The sequence below is a fragment of the Phoxinus phoxinus genome (genome assembly GCF_949152265.1).
Source record: "Phoxinus phoxinus genome assembly, chromosome: 9".
NCBI classification, from domain to species: Eukaryota; Metazoa; Chordata; class Actinopteri; order Cypriniformes; family Leuciscidae; genus Phoxinus; species Phoxinus phoxinus.
In genome coordinates, this window is record NC_136884.1 from 25,928,342 (window position 1) to 25,956,033 (window position 27,692).

The following is a 27,692-nucleotide window of genomic DNA, read 5'->3' on the forward strand; positions in this document are numbered from 1 at the left end:
ACAAAAACCAACCTGAACCTGGAGATAATAATAATATAATGTCTAGTCTGGTGGCTGTGATATATATAAACCTACCAACGTCCGTTGCCATGATTTTTGGAATGACTGATCGCGCGCGAGAGGAAAAAAATGACGTTTTAGTCGCATAACATCGGTTAATGGAAACGGCGTCATTTCTTAATAGTTGTTTATCGATATTTAGAAAAAAAAAAAACAGTTTTGCGCGAATCTGTAATGGAAACGCGACAGCGCTTAACATAGACTAACTTCTCAGAGTTATGTTGAGCAACAGTGTTCATTACTTTTTAATGATTTAGAAATGAGCATTTTCTATTTTTCCAGCGTGTGAACATATCTCCGATACTACTCTCTATAAAAAACAATCGGATTGCTTTGATATCGCTGGTTATATCCAACTTTCCGAACTTCCGTTACTATCTCTAACGTTAGCCCGCTAGCATTTGCACGCGTGGTCTCGCCTATCGACCGTCTTATTTACACTCGAATCACTGAAAGGATACGGGTTCTATCCATGATTTCAGTCCTAAATTAGTAGTGATATTGGTAGCATCACTGCTAATTTATTGTTCATCTGTCATAATGGCGAATATATCGGATGTGTGTCTACCTCTGAGTGCAGGTGAGGACACGTTTGAGCTGCATGCGGTGCGGTTGGAGCTGGAGTCCGTGGAGAAGCAGATCCGTTATCTGCTGGGGAGGCAGGCCGAGCTGCGAGACCGACGATCAGCGCTTGAAGCATCACGCGCCGATGCTCACAAGTCAGTGGTTAGTAACTTTTCGACTCCGGCCTCCTCTACTCCGTGTATTTCTCTGCACAGGACCCGAGCATCCCTGCCCTCATTCACCCCGGCACCGACACAGCACCATGGACCCTGGATGATTCCACAACGGAAGACGCGAGCCAGGACCAGAGCAAGGACCTCTCCGCCCCTCCCGGTCTTCGAGATCTCCACCCGGAACCGCTTCTCCCCTCTTCGCGAGACGGAACGCGACGACGCTGTGATCATCGGCAGTTCCATGGTCCGGCATGTCCGCGCTACCTCAGGTAAAGGTATGGTGCGCACTCACTGCTTTCCTGGCGCTCGTGTTCTCGATGTCGCTGCGCAGGTCCCCGAGATCCTGAACGGTGACGAGCTCGTCGGAGCTGTCGTGCTGCACGCGGGGGTGAACGACATCAGGCTGCGGCAGACGGAGGTTCTAAAGAGGGACTACAGGAGCCTGATCGAGACGGTACGCAGAACATCGCCTGAAGCAAAGATCGTCGTGTCTGGACCGCTTCCCACGTACCGACAAGGACAAGAAAGGTTCAGTAGATTGTTTGCACTAAATGAATGGTTAACCCTCTGGGGACTAAGCCCTTTTTGGTCCGTTTTCTCTATTTTTACTTTTGGGCTTATAAACCATATGTAATGGAGATGGAACACCATGTGTTTGGTATCTATGGATTCAGAAGACCCTAAGCTAACATAAGCATGCATGTAATGTGTTTATAAAGGAAGTATGAGTGAAAAATGTACAATAATCGAGAGAATTTCAAAAACGAAAATTAGATTTTTGTCATTTATTACTGAAAAACACACCTCACACAACAATAGTGAACAGTTTTTGAACCAAAAAAATATTTGTCAAACCCTTTGCTTGACAGACATTTGTAATTGTTCAATCAAATGTGTAAGAACAATGAAATAAGGAACTTTTTTTACAAACAGTCCCAGGCGTGAAAAAGCTGTCTGCTTCGAACTAAATGAGAACTGCTTGCTCTGAAGAACAGACACACTCACAACCTGGCAGATTTACTTTGCAGTAATTGTTCCAGAGCTTGTTCTTGTACTGCTTGCCATCATAAAAGTGCTAAAACAATACAATAATAATGCTATTTAAGTTATTCTGTCTCTCTCTTATATAGATCTCTGTGCGCTCTGTAATACTCCGCTCCGTTCGCTATCTGTCTCATTCTCCGTCCACATGACGCTGTTTGTTTGTACATGTTGAAGGCTACAGAGTCCTCTGATTGGCTAGAATACGTCATGGTAAGCTTCCTCTGATTGGGTAAAAAAAAAATCCTCCCAGCGGCAATTTTTCCATTGGTGGAGTTTGCCTAACAACATTGATTTCATTGGCCTTTTTATGCAGTGGTATTGCGCAACAGCGAAGTGTGTGTGTAATACAAACGGGATATCACTGTTTTCAGCGGAATCTGAGGAAGACGGCAAAAAAGACCGCACCTCTCTATCATTAATAGTTTTGAAGATAATTGCACATTTGTAAAAGTATGCCATTTTGGGCGGTACCGCCCAATTCGTCCCCAGAGGGTTAATGTCATGGTGTAATGAACAGAGACTGCTCTTTGTAAATAATTGGAATCTGTTTTGGGAGCGACCTAGGCTCTACCGTGCTGATGGCCTGCACCCCAGCAGAATCGGAGCGGCTGTTCTGTCGGACAACATCTCCAAGACGTTACACACCATATGACTAGTAAGTCAAAGTCCAAATCACATTCTTTGCTGTCCCAAATTAATTGATATAAGTACCAGTGTAGAACACTATATAGAAACTGTGTCTATTCCTCGTTTAGTGAGGCCAAACAAAAAATCTACTGCAGGATCTAAGAAAAATCTAATTGTGATTAAACCAGAAAATATTAGTGAACAAAAACAATGTCTAAAGCTAGGTCTTCTAAACATTAGATCGCTTACACCTAAGGCGGTTATTGTAAATGAAATGGTCACTGATAACAGCTTCGATGTACTCTGCCTTACTGAAACCTGGCTTAAATCGAATGATTATTTCGGTCTTAATGAGTCCACTCCACCAGGATACGGTTATAAGCATGAGCCCCGTGCATGATTGGTCGTGGCGGCGGTGTTGCAACAATCTATAGAGATATTCTTAATGTTACTCAGAAAACAGGTCACAGGTTTAATTCGTTTGAAGTACTTGTGCTAAATGTTACGCTCCTAGATGTAAGAAAGAAATCCCTATTATCTCTAGCCTTGGCTACTGTATAAAGACCACCAGGGCCTTACGCTGATTTCCTAAAAGAGTTTGCAGATTTTCTCTCAGATCTATTGGTCAATGTCGATAAGGCAATAATTGTTGGAGATTTTAACATACGCGTAGACAGTGTTTGCTCGTTACTCGTTACTTCTTAAAATAGTAATCCGTTACTTTACTTAGTTACCCCTTTTGCAAAGTAACTTTTTACGTTACTCGTTACTTTTACGTTACTTCTATGTTGCTTGAGTTTGGGCAAAACCCAATATCTGTTCCTAAACGTGTAGGCCTACATAAAGTTATACTACCTTCGTCTTGGTTCGACTCGCATTGTCAGAATGCTGAAAGGCAGCTGCCGATGAAAGCCGAGGAAAGCCCCCAATCTGGTTGGGAAAATTACAAAAGAAAAGAAAATGATTGACCAAAGACATCTTTAAATCTTTACTGTACCTCATTTTCATTTAATGATCATATCATATCAAATCAAATCAAATCATATCAACAACAAATACAGATTCCTTCAAGATTGCCAGAAGTATTTGAGCATTATTTACCATGTCCAACTGCTGGATGGGGTCTGTAATATTGGACACACTCTCATGACGACCTGTGAGCCTGTTTAAATATGTTCTGTATCCCGGCCGCCATCTGAGAATCCTGGAGCTCCCCGGCTTACCTTTCGTCACGTTGTAGTTTCTGTAGAACACATGAATAGTCTGTAATCTTATGAGACAGAACTGTACAGAAGACATATGTACCACAGTGACATCAGTGTGTGTTTTTGTGTATAAATGTATGTGTGTGTTTGTGTGTGCTTACCAATTTTTCTGTTTCGGCACATAAGCTCGTAAGCAATGCCCTTTGCTGAACCAGTTGGTTTTGTGACTGCTGGTATTCAAGTTCAAATTGCTTATATTCCTCTATTGATTTGTGCTCTGGTGCTTCCCTCATCACTGCCATCTCTTCTCGCATTTCCTTCTGCAAAGACTGCACTGCCTGATGTTTACTTTTTAAAGTGTTCTTCAGTTCAAATGGCATTAAATAAGGGGGAAAGAGAGAGAAAGATGGGAACATTAGTATAGAGTACTTTAGATATAAAAACGGGGATAATGTACAATTCCAAGAAATGCACCTTGTCTTTAAACATAAAAAAATATATAAATCAATAACTTTATGCAGATATTTTCTGCTTAATCGTTCAGAAAACTTAAAATTGAACCGCACATCAAATAAGACCAAGCCAAACTTGCGATGTGATTGGCTCTTCTAATTGTAAGGTGGGACTATTAGCCTATTATTAGTATGATAACCATGACTACCTTTTTGCCTCTCTTCTCTCCCATTCTTTTTTCTTCTCCATGAGGGCATCATATTCTGCTTGTAGCTTTCTTATTTTTTGCTTATTAATACGAGTCTGTGCTTCTGCAGACGCTGCTGCTTGTAAGTCACGGTCAATGGCCTCGTTTTCCTGGAGAGAAAGACAAAAAGGGGGTTACTGAGTCCGTTTACACATTATCCATTCATTATCTATGGAGTTGTTTCAGAATGTTGCCTTACTTGCAACATCTCATCATGCGCCGCCTTTGCTCTCTTTCTTTTTTCTCTTCTATTTCTACCTTCTCTCTTTCTTTTAGACGTTCTTCCCTCATATTCAACTCCTGACAACAGCACACACAAGATAGAGCACTTTACACTCATTTAAACTGGAACAGCCAAAATGTGAATATATATATATATATATATATATAGGTTTTATACTACCACCTTTTCCAGAGCATCCAGTGCCCTGGTCTCACTCTCAGCGTCCTCATGTACATCTGAAAGCCGCATTGCGATTGTGGCATCTCTCATCTGCCAGATCCACACCCAAATCCTTCCTATATCTGAAAATATGATCAATCTCTGAGTACACCCAATTCACTCGGAGGGCTTAACACTTACTTTTCAGTGTTTTTTGGCTTAATAAGGGGATAGTATTAAATTCAATTCACATTTATTTGTATAGTGCTTTTCACAATACACATCGTTTTAAAGCAGAAAATGCCACATTACAATTAGAGTGATCTGTTAACAGAGGTAACTGTCTAAGTTATGCATTCCAGAAATGTACTAAATCAGTCAGCGAAATATGTATTAGCCTAATTTAAACAATGTAATAATTTAATGCAGAAACAATGAGCTCATACAAGTAATGAATACTTGTTTGTTAACAAATGATTTTGACATTTAGAAAATGTAGCATCTATAACGGCCACCAAGTGTTAATAAGTAGTGTTCATGACATAAATGTTGATATGCCTTTGTTTAAGATGACTTCTATGGCTTACGTTATTGTATGCGCGCTGTTCTTATGTGAGCGCGCACGCACAGTGAGAGTAAGAGTGAGAATGCTCGCGCAAAGAGGAAGATGACCGCTTGCTGACTGCTGTGCTATTTTATTTTACTGTGTTTAACTGTTACTTCCACTTTGATTTGTAGCGTGTTTCAGAGTGTTTTCTTTTCCTTGTTAGCTAACATTCGCTCTTTGACATGTATGTGAAGAGTGTGCTTAACTGAGAGGACATCTATAAAAGACTCGTTGAACTACCAGTCCGTTTGCACTGTCTTTCCTATTCTTCATCCGGGCAGACTTCAAACAGTCTGACAGACGTTACACATCGGTGCATTTTGATACACATTGTGCATCATCTGAAAGGATATAGCTACAATACACGTTTTTTGTTCTGCTTTAAACTGTTTTTAGTCATTATTGATAGTCTTACTTTAAACTGTATATAGGCATTTGATGGTTTTCACATTTTTTGAATGATAATTGCTAAAGTTTTTTTTTTACAATGATAACGTTAACGCTCTCAGAAAAAAAGGTAACCTAATGTTAGCTACAAAACACAAGTGTGGTTCACTTTAAAAAGGGTAACGGTTAGGCCTACACCGTTGTACCTAAAGAGTTTATACCTCAAAAGGTACATGTTGGTACCTAAATGGTAGGCCTACATATTAGAACAATTTTAAAGTTTACCGTCCCAGTGACAGTTTTTACCAATAGAGTTCAGTGGAAACAGCTTGAAACGCATCCGTTAACGTTAATCTCTGAAACCGAATCTCAGCTGTTATAACGACGACACATTAAATTAATACTTGCTTCCCACAAAAACGGTTTAGGCTGTAATAAGCAGTGATGGGAATAACGGCGTTATAAATAAACGGCGTTACTAACGGCGTTATTTTTTTCAGTAACAAGTAATCTAACTAATTACTGTTTCCTCCATAATAACGCAGTTACCGTTACTGACAATAAAATGCGCCGTTACTATAATTGAGTTCACTGAAGCGGTTTTCATCCGATCGGGCTCTTTTCTCCGCCATAGGAACTGCAAACTCTTTTCTCTGGTGTGTGTGTGTGTTTCGAGGCGCCGGACTGGACAAAAGCGAAGCGAACGTCGTCAGCGTGCGAGAGAGACCGAGTGTGATCCGTCCGAGAGCGCGCTCGACAGTTCGCGAGAGAGACCGAGTGTGTCCGTCCGAGAGCGCGCTGGACAGTTCGCGAGAGAGACCGAGTGTGATCCGTCCGAGAGCGCGCTGGACAGTTCGCGAGAGAGACCGAGTGTGTCCGTCCGAGAGCGCGCTGGACAGTTCGCGAGAGAGACCGAGTAGGCCTATGTCCGAGCATAATATAGTTTATCATCTGCAACGTTTTAATTAGTTTACATGGTTATAAAATAAAACTCCAAAAATAACCTGAAGGGAACGTTCAAAGAAAACATCTTTGTTTGACCGGTTGTGAACACGTGCGGCAAACACGACTAGAATTTGGCTTAAATAACCTCTGATGATGACGTTCTCTGTAGGTTATACAAATAAATAAATTATTATTTATGTTGGTACATTGTTCAATATTATATTGAGAAGACTTTTAGTTAAACTGTTTACATTTGTGAGGAAGAAAATACTTCAAGTAGGCTAGTATGTCTACCAGTTGTAAGTTTTATCATTTTAATTTGCACTACAAAGAGTGTATGTGTATGTATATTTTTTATTAGTTATTTTTGGTACATTTCTTAAGAAGCATACCGGTAATTTATTTTTGGATTTGTTGGCCAGTTGTGGTCTGTGCAATAAATATTAAAAGTTCTAAACCATCAATGTTTTATAATAATAATTTGTTCTAGTGTTTATTTCATTCATTTAACATATTTAATATTGGGGGTATCCAAGATATTTCACATATTTAAATTTTTCTTTCTTTTTTTAAGTTTTTTTTTCAATAGTTACTTTGCCTGGTAATTAGTTACTTTTGTAATGATATAACTCAGTTACTAACTTTTTGTGAGAAGTAACTAGTAACTATAACTAATTACTTTTTTTAAGTAACTTGACCAACACTGGTAATAAGTTATACACAATGTATAAAGTATACTTACAATTCCTTTCCTTTTTGGAAAGCCATGTTTAGATCGAAACTCATCTTCGTAGGCTAACGTTAGACTACAACAAACTTTCTGCTGGCGTGATTTAAACTTTCAAAAAATGCCAAAACATGATTACATTAACAGACCTTATGTAGCTCCGCCCCTTCAAATCAATCAATCAATCAATCAATTTTTATTTATAAAGCGCTTTACAACAACCAAAGTTGATCAAAGCGCTGGACAGAGACAAAAAGTACAGACAAAAAAAAAGAAAAAACAAATACAATAAAATAAAATACAGAACATCTATAAAATCATTATGCTAATCAGTCGTCCATCAGGTGTCAAAGGCCAATTTAAAGAGATGGTGCTTCAGCCTGGTCTTGAACAAGGGCAAGCCCATGATGGAGCGTAATTCCAGGGGCAGAGCGTTCCAGAGTTTTGGCCCCGCTACCGCAAAGGCACGATCACCCCACTTTTTGCACCTGGACCGTGGGACCACCAGCAGATGTTGTTCAGAGGAGCGCAGGGCTCTGCTGGGCTGGTGGAGGGTCAGGATGTTACACAAATAAAGAGGTGCAAGGCCATGGATGGAGCAGAAAACGAACAGTAAGATCTTAAACTGGATTCTGAACTCGACCGGGAGCCAGTGGAGAGAGTGCAGGACAGAAGTGATGTGGTCATGTTTACTGGTGTTGGTAAGAAGCCGGGCCGCTGCATTCTGGACAAGCTGTAGACGGTGCAGAGAGGCCTGATTTAACCCGATGTAGAGGGCATTGCAGTAGTCCAAGCGTGAACTAATAAAAGCGTGGATTGTTTTCTCAAGGTCACTACAGCTGAGAAATGGTTTGACTTTGGCCAACCGACGAAGCTGGAAGAAACTTGCCCTGATCACAGAGTCTACCTGTTTATCGAGCTTCAGACTACTGTCCAAAATCACTCCAAGATTCCTGACTACAAAACTGAGGTGGGTGGTCAGAGGTGCAAGATCGGGAGCTGCCTTTGTTGAACTAGAGGTATCAAATAGGATAAATTCAGTCTTTGAGTCATTTAGACAGAGCAAATTCTGTGACAGCCAATGTTTAATGTCATGCAGACATGTCTGGATGGACAGTATGTCTGGGGAGTTCTGGGCAACTGGCAGATAGATTTGTACATCGTCTGCATACAGATGGAAAGAGACATTATACCGGGATATCACAGAACCTAAGGGGAGCATGTACAAGGAAAATAGAGCAGGGCCAAGGATGGAACCCTGTGGCACACCAGAGGAAAATGGGGCTGGAGAAGAAGAGAGATCATTGATCATCACAGAAAAAGTTCTATCTGCTAGGTATGACTTGAACCACTGCAGCACTGGTCCTTGAAGGCCCACCTGCTGGGCCAGACGGGTCAGGAGGATAGAATGGTCCACCGTATCAAATGCTGCAGTAAGGTCCAGCATTACCAACAGCACAGGTTTTTTGGCGTCCAAGGATAGCAAGATGTCGTTCTGCACTTTTAACAGTGCAGATTCTGTGCTGTGGCGTGCCCTGAAACCGGATTGAAATTTTTCAAAAATGTGGTTTTGATCTAAGAATGATTGGAGTTGTATGAAGACGAGCTTTTCCAGAACTTTAGAGAGAAAAGGCAGATGGGACACTGGTCTGAAATTTGAGAGAACTGATGAATCAAGATTAGGTTTTTTGATTAGTGGCCTGACCACAGCCTGCTTAAAAACAGTTGGGACAGACCCTGAGCTAAGGCTAGCGTTGAAAAAAGAGAGAAGACATGGTCCTACTGTGTCAAAAACCTGTTTAAGCACTCTAGATGGAACAATGTCCAGGGAACAGTTGGTAGATCTCAGCTTCTGGACAACTTTGGAGAGCTGAAAGAGTGACACTGGCTCAAACACATCAAAAACAGCAGGAGGAGAGGGAGGTAGTAGGTGCACGTATGAACCAACAGCTATACTGCTGTTTACACTCTGTCTAACTGAGGCCACTTTGTCTACAAAGTAATGGAGAAACTCGTCACAGGTTGATTGAGATACATTTTCAAGCACGTTAACAGATGGATTTGTAACAGACTGAATTGTACTAAACAAAACTTGGGGCCGATTACAGCTATTGGAAATAACATTTGAGAGGTATTTACATTTGGCATCTTTAACAGCAATTTGATAGTCAGAGAGACAGTCTCTCAGAATACCCAGGGACACATGCAGCTTGTCCTTTTTCCACCTCCGTTCAGCCTGTCTACAGCGCCTCCTCAGGGCGCGCGTGGTGTCATTCAACCAGCAATCAGGTTTAGGTTTGATGGACCTCATCTTTAAGGGTGCAACTGAGTCCAAAATCTCTGAGCAGATGGAATAAAAAGAAGAGATGAATTCCTCAGGGCACAGAGGTGGACTTTCGCAAAGGGCATGAAAACCTGAATTCATGAAGGCAGTAGCAAATTCATCAGCTGTAGTAGAAGTGATGATACGGCGGCTACAAACTGGAGCAAGGGATCTTGCTGGAGGTGAGGGGGGCGTGAAGTCAAATATAATGGGGAAGTGGTCTGAAATGCAAGTGTCCAGTATTTCTATGTTTAATATTGGGAAGCCATGTGACATTATGAGGTCGAGCGTGTGACCATGTTTGTGTGTGGGAGCATTCACTGACTGAGTTAGATCAAAAGAGGTTAGCAGGTTTTGAAAATCATTAACTAATTGACTGGATGGACAGCAGACATGAATATTTAAGTCCCCACAAATAAGAAAATTATCATATTTTGGCATTACATCAGCAAGAAAATCAGTAAATTCAGAAATGAAATCCTTATTATATTTAGGAGGGCGATATAGAACAGCACACAGTGTAGGGGGTGTCAATTGTATCAGGAATAACTGCAGTTCAAAGCTACTGTAATTCCTACATGAAATGGAGCGACAGTTTATGTTCTTCTGATTGTACACTGTGGCAAGCCCGCCTCCACGGCTTGTCACTCTCGGTGTATTCAGGAAAGAATAGCCAGGGGGGAGGAGCTCAGAAAAAGCGCTGTTGTCACCTGGTTTGATCCAGGTCTCCGTCAAAAAGAAGACATCCAACTCGCGAGTGGAGATGAAGTCATTCAGGACAAACGTCTTGTTTGTGACCGAACGAGCGTTCAACAGAGCTGCACGCACCGGTCTGTTGTTACCAGTCTGGCGAGGAACTGCGCGGTTGAGAGGGAGATTCTCTTTCACGCTGCCCTTCCGATGGATCCGCGCAGGCCGGCGAAGAGGAGGCGGACAGCAGGTGACTGGGAGAGCCGGTGGGAGCCATCGGCAGCTGTACTGTAGAAAGCGATGTAGATCAAACCCTCCATAACCCTCGGATATATTCTTGAAGCAGCCGGAAACACCCATGCCAACGGAACAAGATGCCAGGTATTCTTTAATTTTTACATGAAGACCGCCTCTTTTTCCTCGTCTCCTGCGTCTCCTGTTGCGAGGCGACGGACAAATAGGACGCCACAGATAGGGCGGCACGGAGGCTAGGAATGGTGGTAGATTTGAATCTTCGGCAAATCCAGGCAAGTTGGTGGTCATGTTACCGCGTATTTGTAACAGTGTCAGACGGTCGTACACAAATATCGATGACACATTGCGGATGAAAACAGGGATTAGCACAATGATCGCCAGCAAACATAACAGAAAAGGACGGCGTACCAAACACAAACACAGCGGCGCCATCTTGGATGTCTCAAATAACATGACACTCGTAAATCAGTGTAACTAATAACTGTGTAATAAGCATATTAATACTAGGCTATAAATTAAATATTTTTTGTTGTATGGATCAGTAGCCTAAATAGGCTAACCTGTTCAAATGTAAAGTCTATTATTCCATACTGTCTGTATTGTATATGTATTCAGATCGTCTCAGTCAAATGCACTTTATTGTCTACATTTATATACAAAATTATAAAAAATTAAATAAATTAAAGCTGCAAGCAGCATTTATCGGGGTTCAAGCTTTTAAGGCCTTTAAGCACATTAGCATCAAAAGACATTAAGATTTATTTAGCAAGCATTTAACCATTTAATTATATCATATGGAACCGATCCAACCGATATAGATATTATACCGCAAAGTGATGATATCACTGATCATTACATGGTAACTTGCATACTACGTACGGCTGAAATGTGTCATGTTGCGCCACGTTATCGACCAGGCAGAACAATCCTTCCAACCACTATAGATAGATTCTTGAATAGCTTACCTGATCTATCTCCGCTCCTCAGTGAACCCAAACAAACAGAGGAACTAGAGGAAATGACTAGCAGTATGAGCACCATTTTCTCTAGTACATTAGAAACTGTTGCACCAATTAGATTAAAAAAGGTTAGAGAGAAAACTAAAGCACCATGGTACAACAGTGCTACGCATGTTATCAAGAGAGAAACTCGTAACTTAGAGCGCAAATGGAAACAAACTAATTTAGAGGTCTTTAGAATCGCGTGGAAAGACAGTATGTCACGTTATAAAAAGGCTCTAAAAGCAGCCAGGTCTGAGCATCTACGCAAACTAATAGAAAATAACCAAAACAATCCAAGGTTTTTATTTAACACCGTGGCTAGATTAACAAATAAACAGACATCACCTGAACAAAATATTCCGTTACATTTTAATAGTAATGATTTCATGAATTTCTTCACTGAGAAAATAGAAAGCATCAGAAACACAATTGTAAATGTACAATCTTTGACAGCGTCTTATGATTCAGCCTCAATTATCGCCCCTCAAGAACAACTACAGCGCTTTACAACTATAGGACAGGAAGAGCTAAATAAACTTATCACTGCATCTAAACCAACAACATGTTTATTAGATCCAATACCCACTAAACTACTGAAAGAAGTGTTACCTGTAGTGGAAGAGCCTCTTCTCAATATTATTAACTCGTCTCTATCTTTAGGACATGTTCCAAAAACATTCAAGCTGGCAGTTATAAAACCTCTTATTAAGAAACCACAATTAGATCCAAATAACCTAGCAAATTACAGACCCATTTCAAATCTTCCATTTATGTCTAAAATACTAGAAAAAGTTGTGTCCGCTCAATTGTGCTCTTTCTTGCAAGAAAACGATATCTATGAAAAGTTTCAGTCAGGATTCAGGCCACATCATAGCACAGAAACTGCGCTGGTTAAAATTACAAATGATTTACTTTTAGCTTCTGACCAAGGCTGTATCTCAATACTAGTTTTACTCGATCTTAGTGCTGCGTTTGACACTATAGATCATAAAATACTCTTAGATCGACTTCAAAATTACACTGGTGTTCAGGGACAGGCATTAAGCTGGTTTAGATCGTACCTATCAGACCGTTACCATTCTGTCCATTTAAATGGGGAAAAATCAAAGATAACGTCAGTAAATTATGGAGTGCCACAGGGATCTGTATTAGGCCCCCTGCTATTCTCAATTTATATGCTGCCACTTGGTAATATTATAAGAAAACATGGAATAAGTTTCCACTGTTATGCTGATGACACTCAATTATATATTTCATCTAGACCAGATGATAACACTAAATTATCTAAAATGACAGAGTGTGTTAAAGATATAAAATATTGGATGACGTGTAATTTTCTTCTATTAAATTCAGATAAAACGGAGGTATTACTGATTGGTCCAAAAAACTGCCCACAAAACCTCTTACAATACAACCTTAATCTAGATGGACGTCCTGTTACTTTATCCTCTACAGTAAAAGACCTGGGTGTTATACTAGACCGCAACTTGTCTTTTGAAAATCATATTTCAAATGTCACAAGAACAGCCTTTTTCCACCTTAGAAACATTGCTAAGCTACGTAATATGCTATCAGTTTCTGATGCAGAAAAGTTAGTTCATGCATTCATGACCTCGAGACTAGATTACTGTAATGCTTTATTAGCTGGTTGTCCTGCATCCTCAGTAAACAAGCTACAGTTAGTCCAAAATGCAGCTGCTAGAGTTCTTACTAGGTCAAGAAAATATGATCATATAACACCAATTTTATCATCTCTACACTGGTTACCTATTAAGTTCCGTATCAATTACAAAGTATTGTTACTGACCTATAAAGCCCTAAATGGTTTAGCTCCTGTGTATTTAAGAGATCTTCTATCGCCATATATTCCATCGCGCTCTTTAAGATCGGTAAATTCGAGGCTTCTGGTCGTACCTAGGATATCTAAGTCCACTAAAGGAGGGAGGGCGTTTTCACATCTAGCTCCTAAACTCTGGAATAGCCTTCCTGATACTGTCCGAGGCTCAGACTCGCTCTCCCAGTTTAAAACTAGATTAAAGACGCATCTCTTTAGCCAAGCATTCACATGATGCATCTCATACCTTTTATACTACAGTTAAATCAGATCAAATGCATTCATATTAAGAACAGCAGCTACGCTAATTATTTCCCATCTGCCTTTTTTGTTGTTATCTCGGGACGCCTGTCCCGAGATAACTCAAATAGAGTTTGTCAGCTCCAGTTATGTATCCAGCCTCTCATGGAGACTTCAGATGCCCCAACGCCTGTGATGAGACGACTCGACGCCTGTGAAGAGACGACCCAACGCCGGCGATATGTTATGCCCTAAATTTCATGATTAACTAACTGTATTTTTGTATGTATATTTTAAAAATGCATTTTCTGTAAAGCTGCTTTGAAACAATGTGTATTGTGAAAAGCGCTATACAAATAAACTTGAATTGAATTGAATTGAACCACTGACATAGATAGAAAATACCATTTACAGCCAATACAGGCAATTTACCATAAGAAATATGGTTTTCAACGCTTTTTACCAGTTATGGCGCCACCTATGGTCCGATCTCCATGATATTTTGCATGCTTGTTAAGGATGTTATGACACATATGTCCACCATTTTTGCAAAGTTCTGAGTTTTCCTTTAGGACTTATAAGCTTTTGAGTGTATTTTGCCACGCCCCTTTCCTAATTGACCCGGTTATAGCCATCTAAATGCAAAAGTTAAACTTTTTATTGATAATTATTGATCTAGATTGTCATAGACTGGTTTGATTCCGATCGGGCGAAAAACCTAGGACTAGTTTGCAAAAGTAGGTTCAATCAAATCGTTCATTAAATTTGACAGTAGTGGTTTTATAGGCAAAGTTGTTCAGTATGAGAAGATCTATCAAATGATATTCATATATTGTGTTGATGTGTAACACCACGTGATAACAGCCGTAAAATTTGTTAGCGCCAACTATTGGCCGCTTTCTTTCAAAATTCTTACAGACCTCTAGGATCACGAGTTGAACCTGCCCATTGAGTTTCGTTCCAATCGGCCTCCGGTAATGTAGTCTAAAAGGTGCTCAAATTCATTGGCCGATGGCTGCCATGTTTTTTGAGATACACCAATGTCCTCAAAGACATACATGGCTGCTTGGACCAAGACACTGCATACCAACTTTCCAAGTCAAACAGTCAGGTGGTCGTAGCCCTTTTAATGTTTTTTTGATGTTATAGCACCACCTAGTGTTCAATCGTCAATTTTTTTACTGTGACCTCAGATTGAACTCATACATACGTGTATCGAGTTTGGTGAAGATATCTCATTTACTTCTTGATTTATAGCCATTTTAGTAAAAGTGGCACGTGAACAGCATACGTTTTGCGCCCCTTAATCGAAATTTCAACTTTTTCCGATAGTGATTGATATTCTGACTCAAGAGAACATTACTACACTGGTTTAGTACCGATGGACTAAAAACCTAGGACTAGTTTGCAAAAGTAGTTTTTTGACAAAATTCAAAATGGGGTTAAAATTTATCATGGTGGAAATGAATTTGGAGTTATACGTTTTGTTCGCCATGAGGTCTGTATTCTAGTGATATAAGACACTTGAGTCTATGACTCAATGAAAGAATGGATAGGAAATCAAGTCAAATTACTTTTGTTACAGGTGACTCATTTTTAGCTTTTTAAACCATATGAAATTACTTAGATTTTTTTCAGAAAGTAGATAAATTAAGAGAAATGTTGTTTGGCAGGACCAGTTTGCCACATATTTTATATCAGTATTGAAAAAGGGATTTTTTTCTTTAGCTTCGAAAGATGCAAAGGCGTGTCCTGGAGCGTCGCCACAGAGCCTCAGGACTCACTGTACATTTGCAGGTGTACAGAGAACATCAGAGGTCCTATGCAAGCTCCCTGAGACATGCACGTTCCCAGTTCTATTCCAACATTATAAATAACAACCCTGGCAACTCTAATAAACTTTTTTCCACCGTGCATGATCTTCTCAAACCGCAAACGCAAACTCTCTCAGAAGAAACAGAAGAGAGATGCAATAAATTTATTTACTTTTTCAGGAAAAAAGTAGATTCAATCCGCTCCCAGCTATCAAGTTTCTCCATACTGCCTGTCCCGACTGCCGAACCACAGCCTGGGATTTCGCAAAAACTAAGCTGTTTTCTGGACATCTCTCAGCAAGAGGTTGAGGACACTATTAAAGAGATGAAACCATCCACTTGTTCTCTGGACCCCTTCCCCACAACACTGTTAAAATCAAACCTCCATGCCATAAGTCCAATTATCACAAGAGTCATAAACTATTCCCTTCTGACTGGTCATGTTCCTTCAACACTGAAAACTGCTGTCGTCAGGCCCTTTCTCAAAAAACCAAACTTAGACCCAGAAGTGTTTAACAACTACAGGCCTATTTCCAACATTCCATTTCTCTCCAAGGTGATGGAAAAAGTAGTTGCTACACAGCTTCTAAATCATCTAAAGCAAAACCACCTGTTTGAAAAATTTCAGTCTGGTTTCCGTGCCGGCCACAGTACAGAAACAGCACTAGTCAGGGTCACAAATGACCTGTTGATGGCTGCGGACGACGGCTCTCCATCTATCCTTGTACTGCTGGACCTGACTGCAGCATTTGACACTGTAGACCACAACATTCTCCTCCACCGCCTAAACTCTGTGATCGGTGTGTCTGACTCTGCCCTTGAGTGGTTCATCATACCTTACAGGGAGAACAGAGTATGTCACCCTGGGAAAGGCGAAATCTCTGCCCCACAACGCCACCTGCGGTGTCCCTCAAGGCTCAGTGCTCAGCCCCACCCTGTTTATTCTTTATATACTCCCCCTTGGCCACATCATAAACCGGCATGACATTTCCTTCCATTGTTATGCCGATGATACCCAACTATACATCAGGACAAACCAAACCTCCACCGCTGCCGTCACAACATCCACTCTGACAACCTGCCTGGAGGAGATTGAGGTTTGGATGAGGCAAAACTTTCTCCAGCTAAACAGCTCGAAGACTGAAGCCATCCTAGTTGGCACTCCACATCAGGTGCGATCATCAGCCATAAAAAACATCACTTTCTCTGGGCAAAACATTCAACTCCAAAAGTCAGTCACTAACCTTGGTGTTAAAATGGACTCCCATCTGTCATTTGAATCTCACATCAAACATCTATACAAGACTTCCTTCTTCCATCTCAGGAACATTGCCAAACTCCACCCCATTCTCAACCCCGCTGATGCTGAAAAGCTTGTCCACGCCTTTATCTCCTCCAGGCTGGACTATTGCAATGCACTGCTCATCAGGATCTCTGGAAAAAAACGTTCAAAAGCTGCAGTACATCCAGAACAGTGCCGCCAGGATCCTGATGAGGGTGCGGAAGCACGAACACATCACCCCCATCCTCAAATCTCTCCACTGGCTTCCTGTGTCTCAGAGGATTGAATACAAGATCTCCCTCCTTACCCACCAATGCATTTATGGTGAAGCCCCACCCTACCTCAAAGAACTTCTCACCCTGCAGACCTCAACACGTGCCCTTCGATCTGATACAGCGTTTCGTCTGAAACAGCCCAGGACAAAGCTTTGGGCAATGGGAGATCGGGCCTTTTGCTCAGCGGGTCCTAGGCTGTGGAATGCTCTCCCTGACCACCTGAGGACACCACAGTCTATGGATGCTTTTAAACTAGTAGGGTTTTTAATTGATTCCCTCTGTCCTTCTTGTTTTATATTTTCTTTTTGTTTTATCGTGTAGCACTTTGAGATTTTTCTAAAGATATTATAGTTGACCAACAGTCGACCAATAAGTTTGCCACCAGATATTAGCAAAGTATTGAAAATGATAGTTTGTTCAATAGCAAATTCAATTATTCTTTAAGGAGAATAATTTGCCCTCTAATTTTCAGCATTGATATTGAGAGAGCACAGATTGATGACAATAACTTAGTAGGAACAGTATTGTTAGATTTTAACTCAGCTTTTGATGTACTGGATCATAAATTATTAAACTGAAATGTTACAAATGTATTTCTCATACTGTACATTGGTTAAAAAAAAGTTAACTGTCTAATGGGACAATGTGTATTTTATAATGGAAGTTATTCAGATGTAAAAGAGTTGCAATGTGGTGTGTAGTGGACGACCGATATCGGCCTATATTCAGCATTTTTTAAATATCGGCATCGGCCGATAAGTTTTTCTGATTGGCCGATGTATTGGAAGCAGGACTTTTATTTTGACGGGCGGCACTGAGAACACCAGTGCCTGAGAAGAGAACGGCAGCGCCAAATCACACAGTGCTCACTCACATTCTCCATCTTCATTAGTTCACGATCTGTCAGTCATATATAATACTTTGTTAGATAGAACTGGTGAACAAAGAAAGTAAATGGTATGCGAAAAAATAAAGCGTTTGCTTTTATATTATTTGTAAATGAAAAGGCAAACAATCAGGTTAAAATACTTAATTTACTGTCTACATTCAGCAAATGCGCATCTACATAATTTAAACAAATATCTAATAAACATTTAATTTCACAAATCTTGCAGATTTAAAAGTTTTTTTTTTCTTCGTCGGAAGAAACCAGAGGTTGCGAAGCAAGTTTGGTTGCATGAACAAAGGGCGTTTTCCACGAGCAGAGCGAGAGAGCCCCTCCGGCCGCGCACTCTCACCGTCTTCAAACTGTCTTGCTCTCCCACCCTCACGCATATTAATCAAAGTGTGTATTACCATCAAAATCAATTGATAATTGACACAATGGTAATAGGTCGGAAGACCGAAGTTTCACGTGAAGCATTCAGATATTTTTTTCCCTGAATTACCGCTGGGTGTGAATTGTACTAAAATAATGTTGCCTTATCTTCTCTGAAAAGTGTTCCGCACATTCAGCTGACATAAACCACACTTTAAATAAACGAACAAAACCTATCCAGTGATGAAATGTTTTCTGTGTCGATACACATATTGTGCGATGTCCTAACTCCGGGATAATCATATGCTGTCGCCGCGTCTGGTAGGTGTGCCTCATATTTTCCTGCTTTTTTGTCCTTTGCCAATCACAGACACCTATGAATCAGAGGAAGGTTAAGTTTAAACATGTTTTAATGTAATATATTTTTCTCCTGGTCCTTATTTTAAGTGGGTCATAAAAAACTATAAGTAATTATCGATATCGACCGATATGAAACACTTATATAATGATACAGTTTTTAGCCATATCGCCCCGCCCTAACCTAAACGTACAAAAATAAATGTAATCATATATTGGATTTTAGAGGTCGACCGATTCATCGGTTTTGCCGATTAATCGGCACCGATTGTTGACTGGTGGAACTATCATTATCGGCAAAAATATATACCGATAGTTTTTCCTGGTTGCGTCCATTGCTGGAGCGGCTGAGAAGCGCGCGCTGTCATTCATTACACAGTGTAAGAGCTGAGAAGGGTCTGCTGGCATGATGCAGTACAAGAGCGGCCTCTAGAGGTGTAATAAAAACTCATGCCTCGTGTTGTTTATTTCGACACGTGATTCTGCGTGCTGCACTGAGAGCACATGCTGCGGGAGAGCGCTGACATCAGATGCGCGTTTAAAGCACCGACAGCTCAAATGTATGTATACAGTACATTGTCATATCATTATAAAGTGATACATTTGTTGACTAAATGCTGCATTAGTAGAGAAAGAACAGCACAACAGTATGTTTGTTTGCCTTCGAGGCGGAGAGGACGCTAACAGTAGTACCTCAAGCGGTTAAAACACTGACAAACATAAACGTAAGTCCGACCCGAATGTTTAATGTCACAATTGTTACCTCTATTTGCATTAGTTCATATCCAGCTGGTCACTTTTATGCATTAAATATGCAGAGAAGTTGCATATTTAAAGCTAGAGACGTAAGCAAACTGATATGTTCATACAGCCGACAGAAACATAAACGAATCAGAAAAGCATTCGATTTCGTTTTTTTTTTTTTTTTCCATCTTCACTTTAATACAAATTTTGTTACTTTTTTATTAAGTTGGCTTGAAAAGAACAGTTAAATAGTTAAATTTTGAATGTAACTGGTTTTATTTGTTATTTAGAGTATTACTTTTTGTTTCAGTTTGAATGAATGTCTTTTATTGACTTAAATATTTATTCACATTTATATATTTATTTCATTTAGCATGTTTTCATGGTTCAATAGTTTTTTTTTTTTTTTATAATAAAGTTCAGCACTGTTTTACTTGGAGTGTTATGTTTGTTTTTATCCAGTATCAATTTTAAAAACTATCGGTTCATTAATCGGTTATCGGCAAGTATGGCCCAACCTAGCTATCGTTATCGGTAAAATCCACTATCGGTCGACCTCTATTGGATTTGACTCAAAACACAATGCGATTTATAATTCCTTCCAATAAACCACCTTTACTTTCAATAGTAAAGAGTATGTTCAACAATATGAATTGGAAATGCTGGCAAGATGAATTGATTCAGTTGAACAAAGTTCATGAATCAAACGACTCAGTTTATCAGAGCTTGTGAATCAAACGATTCAGTTTAAAGAGTTGGTCAAACTTCTCTCGATCAGTTCAAGTACAAAAAAACAAAGTCTCTCCACTTCAGAAGCTAAAAAAAAACCAACCAATTCCACCAATTCTTTTGAGTCCAAAAAAAATGCTTAAATTCACAATATATAGCTTCGGGTATATACTATTATATGACACATATAAGTTAAAATACATTTATGACTCGTTATAACGTAGGTCAAACGACTTCTTTAATTATGTGATTTTGTATGATTTGTAACCAGGCACTAAAGCGATTACCCATAAAACGTGCTTTGAACCAATCGGATTGCTTGGGTCCTTAGCCCGGACTCAACACTTCATGCGGACCCAACACTTCACCACACCGGCAGAATCTGACTCCCCTCTCGAGCACGCGCATGACTTCAATTTATGTCGCCTCACCAGCTGCTAAAACATAAACGCATCAGACAGCGTAAATGACATGATAGCAATGTGTGTGTTGATCTTTGATCATGTATTTCCTAGTTATGTGTCTTCGATCATGTATTTTATTATTTTTTGATTATGTAATTATTATTAATTTTTCTTTGATCAAACTAGTATGACTGTCTAGCTGTGCTTTTTCTCTTGTATTGTGTTTTTAACAACAGTAGGGCCTATTATAAATCCGTTTTCTTAAAAAAAAAACTAGTATTTTTTGTAGTAAAACAATAGTTTAGTTTCTGGGAAAGTTTCTACACCTTAACATAAACATTACTAAAGAGATTTGACTTTACTGCCTGCACATTTTCTTATGAAAACAAAACAGTGCTGCCAAAATCATATCAGCCCTGTGTAAAGTACTTATTGAACTTAAAGACTTGTGCTTTTCTCTAGGTAGTCTTTAGGATGAGATGTGTCTCCAGAATAAGTTTTTTGGGTGTCTGACCCAACTAAAGTGATCTCGGGGTGGGGGGTGTGAATTCAGCAGTGCTGCCAAAATGAAGGGAAGTTTTTTTTATTTCTGGTTTCGAAAACAACTGCAAAACAATGGACTGTAATGTATAGAGGAATGCAAATATGGAATGATTAACCATTGATCTACACATTTTTTCAAGTTTAAAAAAAAATATTTAAAGGAACATTTAATGGCACAATAGCCTATATAGTAAATTGTTGATTTTGATATTTGGAATGAATGTTGGATTAGTATGTCTCATTGACTTGACTTTTTATTGTTGTTGATTAAATGTAGTTTTGTATTTTTTACTTGAAGAGTAGCCACTGCCTCACAGTGGCTAATGGGTATCCTAATAAACAAATAAACTTAGATCATAGATCGAAAAGACCATTTACAGTCAATACAGGCAATTTACAAAGGAAAAATATGTTTTTAAAGTTTTTTTTACTCTTAAAGCACCACTTTTCAAAACCACTAAGAAATCTAGTTGTAAATATAATTCTCTGAAGTGTTGGTGCTTAATGTAAAAATATATAGTGTAAACGATAAATCACGTTTGAAAATTCTGCTGGCTACTGTATACAGGCCACCTGGGTACCATACAGACTTTATCAAAGAATTTGCGGACTTTCTATCAGAATTAGTATTGGCTGCAGATAAAGTACTAATTGTTGGTGACTTTAATATACACATAGATAATGAAAAAGATGCATTGGGATTGGCATTTAAAGACATTGTAAACTCAATTGGAGTTAGACAACACGTGTCAGGACCGACTCATTGTCGTAATCATACTCTAGATCTAATACTATAACATGGAATAGATGTTGATGCCGTTGAAATACTGCAGCAGAGCAATGACATCTCCGATCATTATCTAGTCTTGTGTAAATTACATTTAGCCAAGGCTGCAAAGCCGACTCCGTGTTATAAATATGTTAGACCGATCACTTCTGCTACTAAAGATTGCTTTATCAATAATCTTCCTAATCAGTTTCATCATCTCAGCATCCCGGATAGCTTAGAAGAACTTGATATTGCAACAGAAACTTTTAACTCTCTCTTTTCCAGCACTTTAGACACAGTTGCTCCGCTGCGCTTAAAGAAGATTAAAGAACATAGTCCAACGCCGTGGCACAACGAGCACACTCAGGCCCTTAAGAGAGCAGCCAGAAAAATGGAGCGCAACTGGAAGAAAACAAAACTAGAGGTGTTTCGGATTTCATGGAAGGAGAGCTCGATTGCTTACAGAGAGGCTTTAAAAGCTGCTAGATCTGCTTATTTTTCAACCCTATTAGAAGAAAATAAACATAATCCTAGGTATTTATTTGAAACAGTGGCTAAACTAACGAAAAAGAAAGCTTCAAGCCCAGAAGCTTCCAAGAAACACAGCAGTAATGACTTTATGAACTTCTTCACTTATAAGATCGATAATATCAGGGACAAAATTATAACTATGCAACCGTCTATTACAGTATCGCATCAGGAAGTGCATTGTAGTCTCCCTGAGGGAAAATTTGATTCATTCATTGCTATAGGAGAGGAAGAATTTTGCAAACTCGTCAAATCATCTAAATCGACAACGTGCATGTTAGACCCTATACCGACTAAGCTGCTGAAAGAGATGCTTCCAGATGTCATAGATCCTCTTCTTAATATCATTAATTCATCTTTGTCTCTAGGATACGTACCAAAAACCTTTAAGCTAGCTATGATTAAACCGCTTGTTAAAAAACAGCAACTTGATCCTACAAAACTAGTCAATTACAGGCCGATCTCTAATCTGCCATTTCTGTCAAAGATATTAGAAAAAGCAGTATCCTCACAACTGTGTTCCTTTCTTGAAAGAAATGATATCTGCGAGGATTTTCAGTCCGGATTTAGACCGTACCATAGTACCGAGGCAGCTCTCGTTAGAGTCACAAATGATTTGCTCTTATCATCCGATCGTGGTTGTATCTCTCTATTAGTATTACTGGATCTTAGTGCTGCATTTGACACCATTGACCACAACATCCTTTTAAATAGACTCGAACATTATGTTGGCATTAGTGGAATTGCACTAGCATGGTTTAAATCATACTTATCTGACCGTTATCAGTTTGTAGCAGTAAATGAAGAGATGTCTTATCAATCACAAGTTCAGTATGGCGTACCACAAGGCTCAGTACTAGGACCGCTGCTGTTCACTCTGTATATGCTACCATTAGGAGATATCATTAGGAAACATGGAATTAGCTTTCACTGTTATGCCGACGATACTCAGCTGTATATTTCTTCAAAACCTAACGAAACCTACCAATTCACAAAATTAATGGAATGCATAGCTGATATAAAAAATTGGATGACTAGTAATTTCCTACTACTAAATTCAGAAAAAACAGAGATTCTAATTATTGGACAAAAAACTTCCACACGTAATAACCTAGAGTACTGTCTAACACTTGATGGCTGCTCTGTTAAGTCTTAGTCGTCGGTTAGGAACCTGGGTGTGCTCTTTGATACCAATCTTTCATTTGAAAGTCATGTGTCTAGTATCTGTAAAACCGCTTTCTTCCATCTTAAAAATATATCTAAATTACGTCATATGCTCTCAATGAATAATGCAGAACAATTAGTTCATGCGTTTATGACCTCAAGGCTAGATTATTGTAATGCTTTACTGGGTGGCTGCCCTGCACGCTTGATAAACAAACTACAGCTAGTTCAAAACGCAGCAGCTCGAGTTCTTACCAGAACCAGGAAGTATGAACATATTAGCCCCGTTCTGTCAACACTGCATTGGCTGCCTATTAAACATCGTATAAATTTTAAAATATTGCTGATCACTTACAAAGTACTAAATGGTTTAGCTCCGCAGTACTTGAGCGAGCTCTTAACGCATTATAGTCCTTCACGTCTACTGCGATCTCAAAATTCCGGCCAGTTAATAATACCTAGAATATCAAAATCGACTGCTGGCGGTAGATCCTTTTCCTATTTAGCACCAAAACTTTGGAACAGTCTTCCTACCATTGTCCGGGAAGCAGACACACTCTGTCAGTTCAAATCTAGACTAAAAACACATCTCTTCGGCCTAGCATACACATAACACATTATAGACTTATATAATTAGGCTGCATAGTTTAGAACAGCCGGGACCGGGAACACTTCCCGTAAATCCTGATGTACTTGGTACATCATAAGAAGGATGGCGTCTACGCTAATATTAGTCTCTCTGTCTATCCCGAGGTTTACCGCTGTCCACCGGAACCAGGCCGTATCCAGATCTGATGAAGGACCAGCGCCAGGACACGACGACGACGCCGCTGACCTGAATGTCAACCAGTCTCTCCTCCTCTCCACTCCGACTTCAACCAACCGGAACTGGACAAATACTCTGATTCATTCTGAACTTCATACACTGTTCACTCATTGGCCAGAGGAGAACTGGCCCCCGACTGAGCCTGGGTTCTCCCAAGGTTTTTTTCTCCATTCTGTCACCTGATGGAGTTTTGGTTCCTTGCCGCTGTTGCCTTACCTTCTGGCTTGCTTAGTTGGGGACATTTAATATTCAACAATATTATAGATCTGCCTTAAAGGTGGATGATGATGAAATTGTTTTTTTTGTATTATTTTCATGTTATCACTGTGAAGCTGCTTTGATACAATCTGTATTGTAAAAAGCGCTATATAAATAAAGATGACTTGACTTGACTTGACCACGTCGTGCCTGATCTCCACCACTTTTATTAGGTGTCCTCAAAGTGTGCCCATACATATGTGTGTCAAATTTGTTGTAAATATCTCATTTCGTTTTGAAGTTTAGACACTTCTATTTATGAGAGCATAAAAATTATCCATGGGTGACATTAATTGGATTTTATTTTTGTCAATTCCTATCATAATTTTGACATTTGGGTGTTATTGTTTAGCTATTGACCTATGTTTTAAAATTTCCTGTGGTGTTTTTGTCTCGATTGGACTAACGGCTTCGAAGATAATCGCAAGTTTTTTAAGCGCTAAATGACACCATTACACAAACCATAAGGCAAAACCTGGCATGTTTGGTATCGTTGGACTCGAAGAGGATTCAGGAGTCTAAGGAGGTGTTAGGGGTGAACAGTTATAAGACCCGAGACCAGATATGTAGAAAAGATGACCAGGAGTCGTGAGGTTCAATCAAAAAGATAAAAATTTACTGAAGAATAGTTTGCAGTTTCATTGGTAGAGCGAGCGTCAAAGTCTCACGAGGAGGTCGCAAGCCAACTCTACCTTACACAAAATCATACACCAATTATACCATTTTGCAAGGGCAAGCATAGCATCATCATACATCTGATTGGCTGAGAGAACATAAAACCATAAACAATTTCACACATGTGAGCAGATAAAAGGTGCCTATCGTCATTAGTTAGGATAGCTGTCGCCAATCCTCAGATTTAGGTCAGCGTTGACCTCGCAGGTTAGAGGAGAGCGCCAGTATGGCTGAGCGTTGTGTCCCCAGTGCCTATGTAGAAAGTCAAACGCACACACACAGAACAACACCAAATAACATCACCAAGGCCAAAGAGTGCTTGAGCTCTGCATTATCAGTTAACCAAAACATAGCTCCTCAGGAAGGAAGGGAGAGAAATGGCATTGCTCTCTAGAGAAAATATACATGACAGAATACATTTAAAACACATGTAAAACACTGTATAGCTTGATCCTCTGTTCCAGAGAAAAGGAGCCACATGTCACCCTTGACCCCCGGAGAGTTGGGGGTGTCGTGAAGTACGTGCGAAACGTGTCCCTCGTGTTTAGGCCAGGACTGGAATGCAACATGTATTCAAGAGAAAAATATAATTTCACAAGCACAAAAGAATATAGAAATGATTATGTGATAATGCATATACTTGATTATTGATTATTATAAAAGTAATGTAAGCATTCAAAAGGATATGGAATGAAATATATATATATAACTGACTGAAGAGACAAGGGATTTTGACCAACCCTTCAGTCCCCCGTTTTAGACCTATGTGGGGCCCAATACCGCCACGTCTGGTCTAACAAGTGAGGTCACTACGGAAGGTGGAGTGGTGACAAATGCTTCCCTGGCGGGTCACAAAAGTCTCTTCGCCTCTTTACGGACATGCTGGAAACTAAAAATTCCAGTCCCCATTCCGAGGCTCTCCCACCTTCCACTCACAACAGGGCATCAATGTTGTTCTTTCTCAGTTTATCGCTCAGGCGGTTCGTCAAGAAGACCTGCAAATATATGAGAAGAAGAAACGAACACACATACACACACAAAAACATATAAGAGCCAACCCACGCCTCCACTTCTATCCCACCGACCTTTTTGCATAATGAGGGTATTACCGGGATAATTTGGGGAGTGACCAAGCCAAAAGGTCACCGTCTCATTTCCGTCCAAGCGATAGCAGCGATCATTAACGTTCTGATACATGGTTGGAATTAAATTTAGACCCTCAGTTGAATTTAGGCATGGGTATTGAACCCATGATGGACGGTTATAAATCTCCTCACAATCCCAGTGAGTGGAGAACGCATGGAGTCTACCGGTCCAAATTGAAATCTGAATACATCAGGAATGATAAGGCTATTATAATCAAAGCCACAAACGAGAGAGGGAGTGCCAATCGAATGATGGCCCACCTCACTTTCAGTCGTTTGGTATTTCGCACTTCTTCCTAAAGAATTAGCAGCTGCAATATATCGCCGGATTCCGCCATCTGTAATGATAAAACATTGTTACAGAATTTTTACACTATCACACATATAAATTACCTTTTAGATATAGTTTGTTATTATGATGCGGTGATTTGGTTGGAACCTTTATCGAGTGGTTTCACCTGTGACCAATGTCTCCAGACAGTACCCAGAACCCCTCTGTCAAGTAAAACAGATGTATTAGTTGTCAAGAGCACCTGGTAAGGTCCATCGAATTTTGGACCTAGAGGAGAAACAATCTCTCTTTGCAACATTACATTGTCACCTATTTCAGGCAAGGCAGGCATGTAACGACCTGTCATTATTTCACAAGGGCTGATCTGAGTAGTTTTGTTAGGACTGGCTCTCATACTTAAAAGAATCATTGGAACAGCTGCGTGCCACCCTTTCCCCCACTCCAACAATCTCTTTCTCAATGACGTTTTAAGTGTTCTGTTTGTACGTTCAATGGAGCCGCTAGACTGAGGCCTAAACGGGATGTGGAAGTGTTGTTTCACTCCCATCAATTTATGACATTTTTCATTACCTTTCCCGTGAAATGTGTACCCTGATCTGAATCAATTTGTAAGGGTAAGCCCCATCTTGGGAACATTTCATTCAACATTATTTTTGCAGTTGCGTCTGCGGTGCAGTTTCTCAGTGGAAATGCCTCCACCTATCTGGAGAAAAGATCAACAATCATTAGAATGTATGTGAACCCTCCACTAGGGGGCAATGGACATATGAAATCAATTTGGAGGTGTGTCCACAGACCCTGAGGTCGAGGGGCATGTCCTAAGGGAATTTTCAGCTTTGAGGAAGAATTAACCTTAAGGCATAAT

At 39.9% G+C, this 27,692-nt stretch overlaps 1 protein-coding gene across 4 annotated transcripts in view; it reads left to right on the top strand.

Moving 5' to 3' along the window:
* LOC307004308 (uncharacterized protein) overlaps positions 1–24,848 on the top strand; it is a gene marked incomplete at its 3' end in the record, with an annotated part of 64,009 nt that extends 39,161 nt beyond the window's left edge. For 3 of the 4 annotated variants that reach the window (XM_079623430.1, XM_079623432.1, XM_079623431.1), the window contains one exon: positions 641–1,431. In XM_079623430.1, coding sequence (XP_079479556.1) covers positions 641–1,431 — 791 coding nt within the window. Of the gene's footprint in view, positions 1–640; positions 2,497–24,384 lie in introns of those variants that run through there. The other variant, XR_013799006.1, reaches the window with a different exon arrangement.
* Between the last annotated feature and the right edge of the window lie 2,844 nt (positions 24,849–27,692).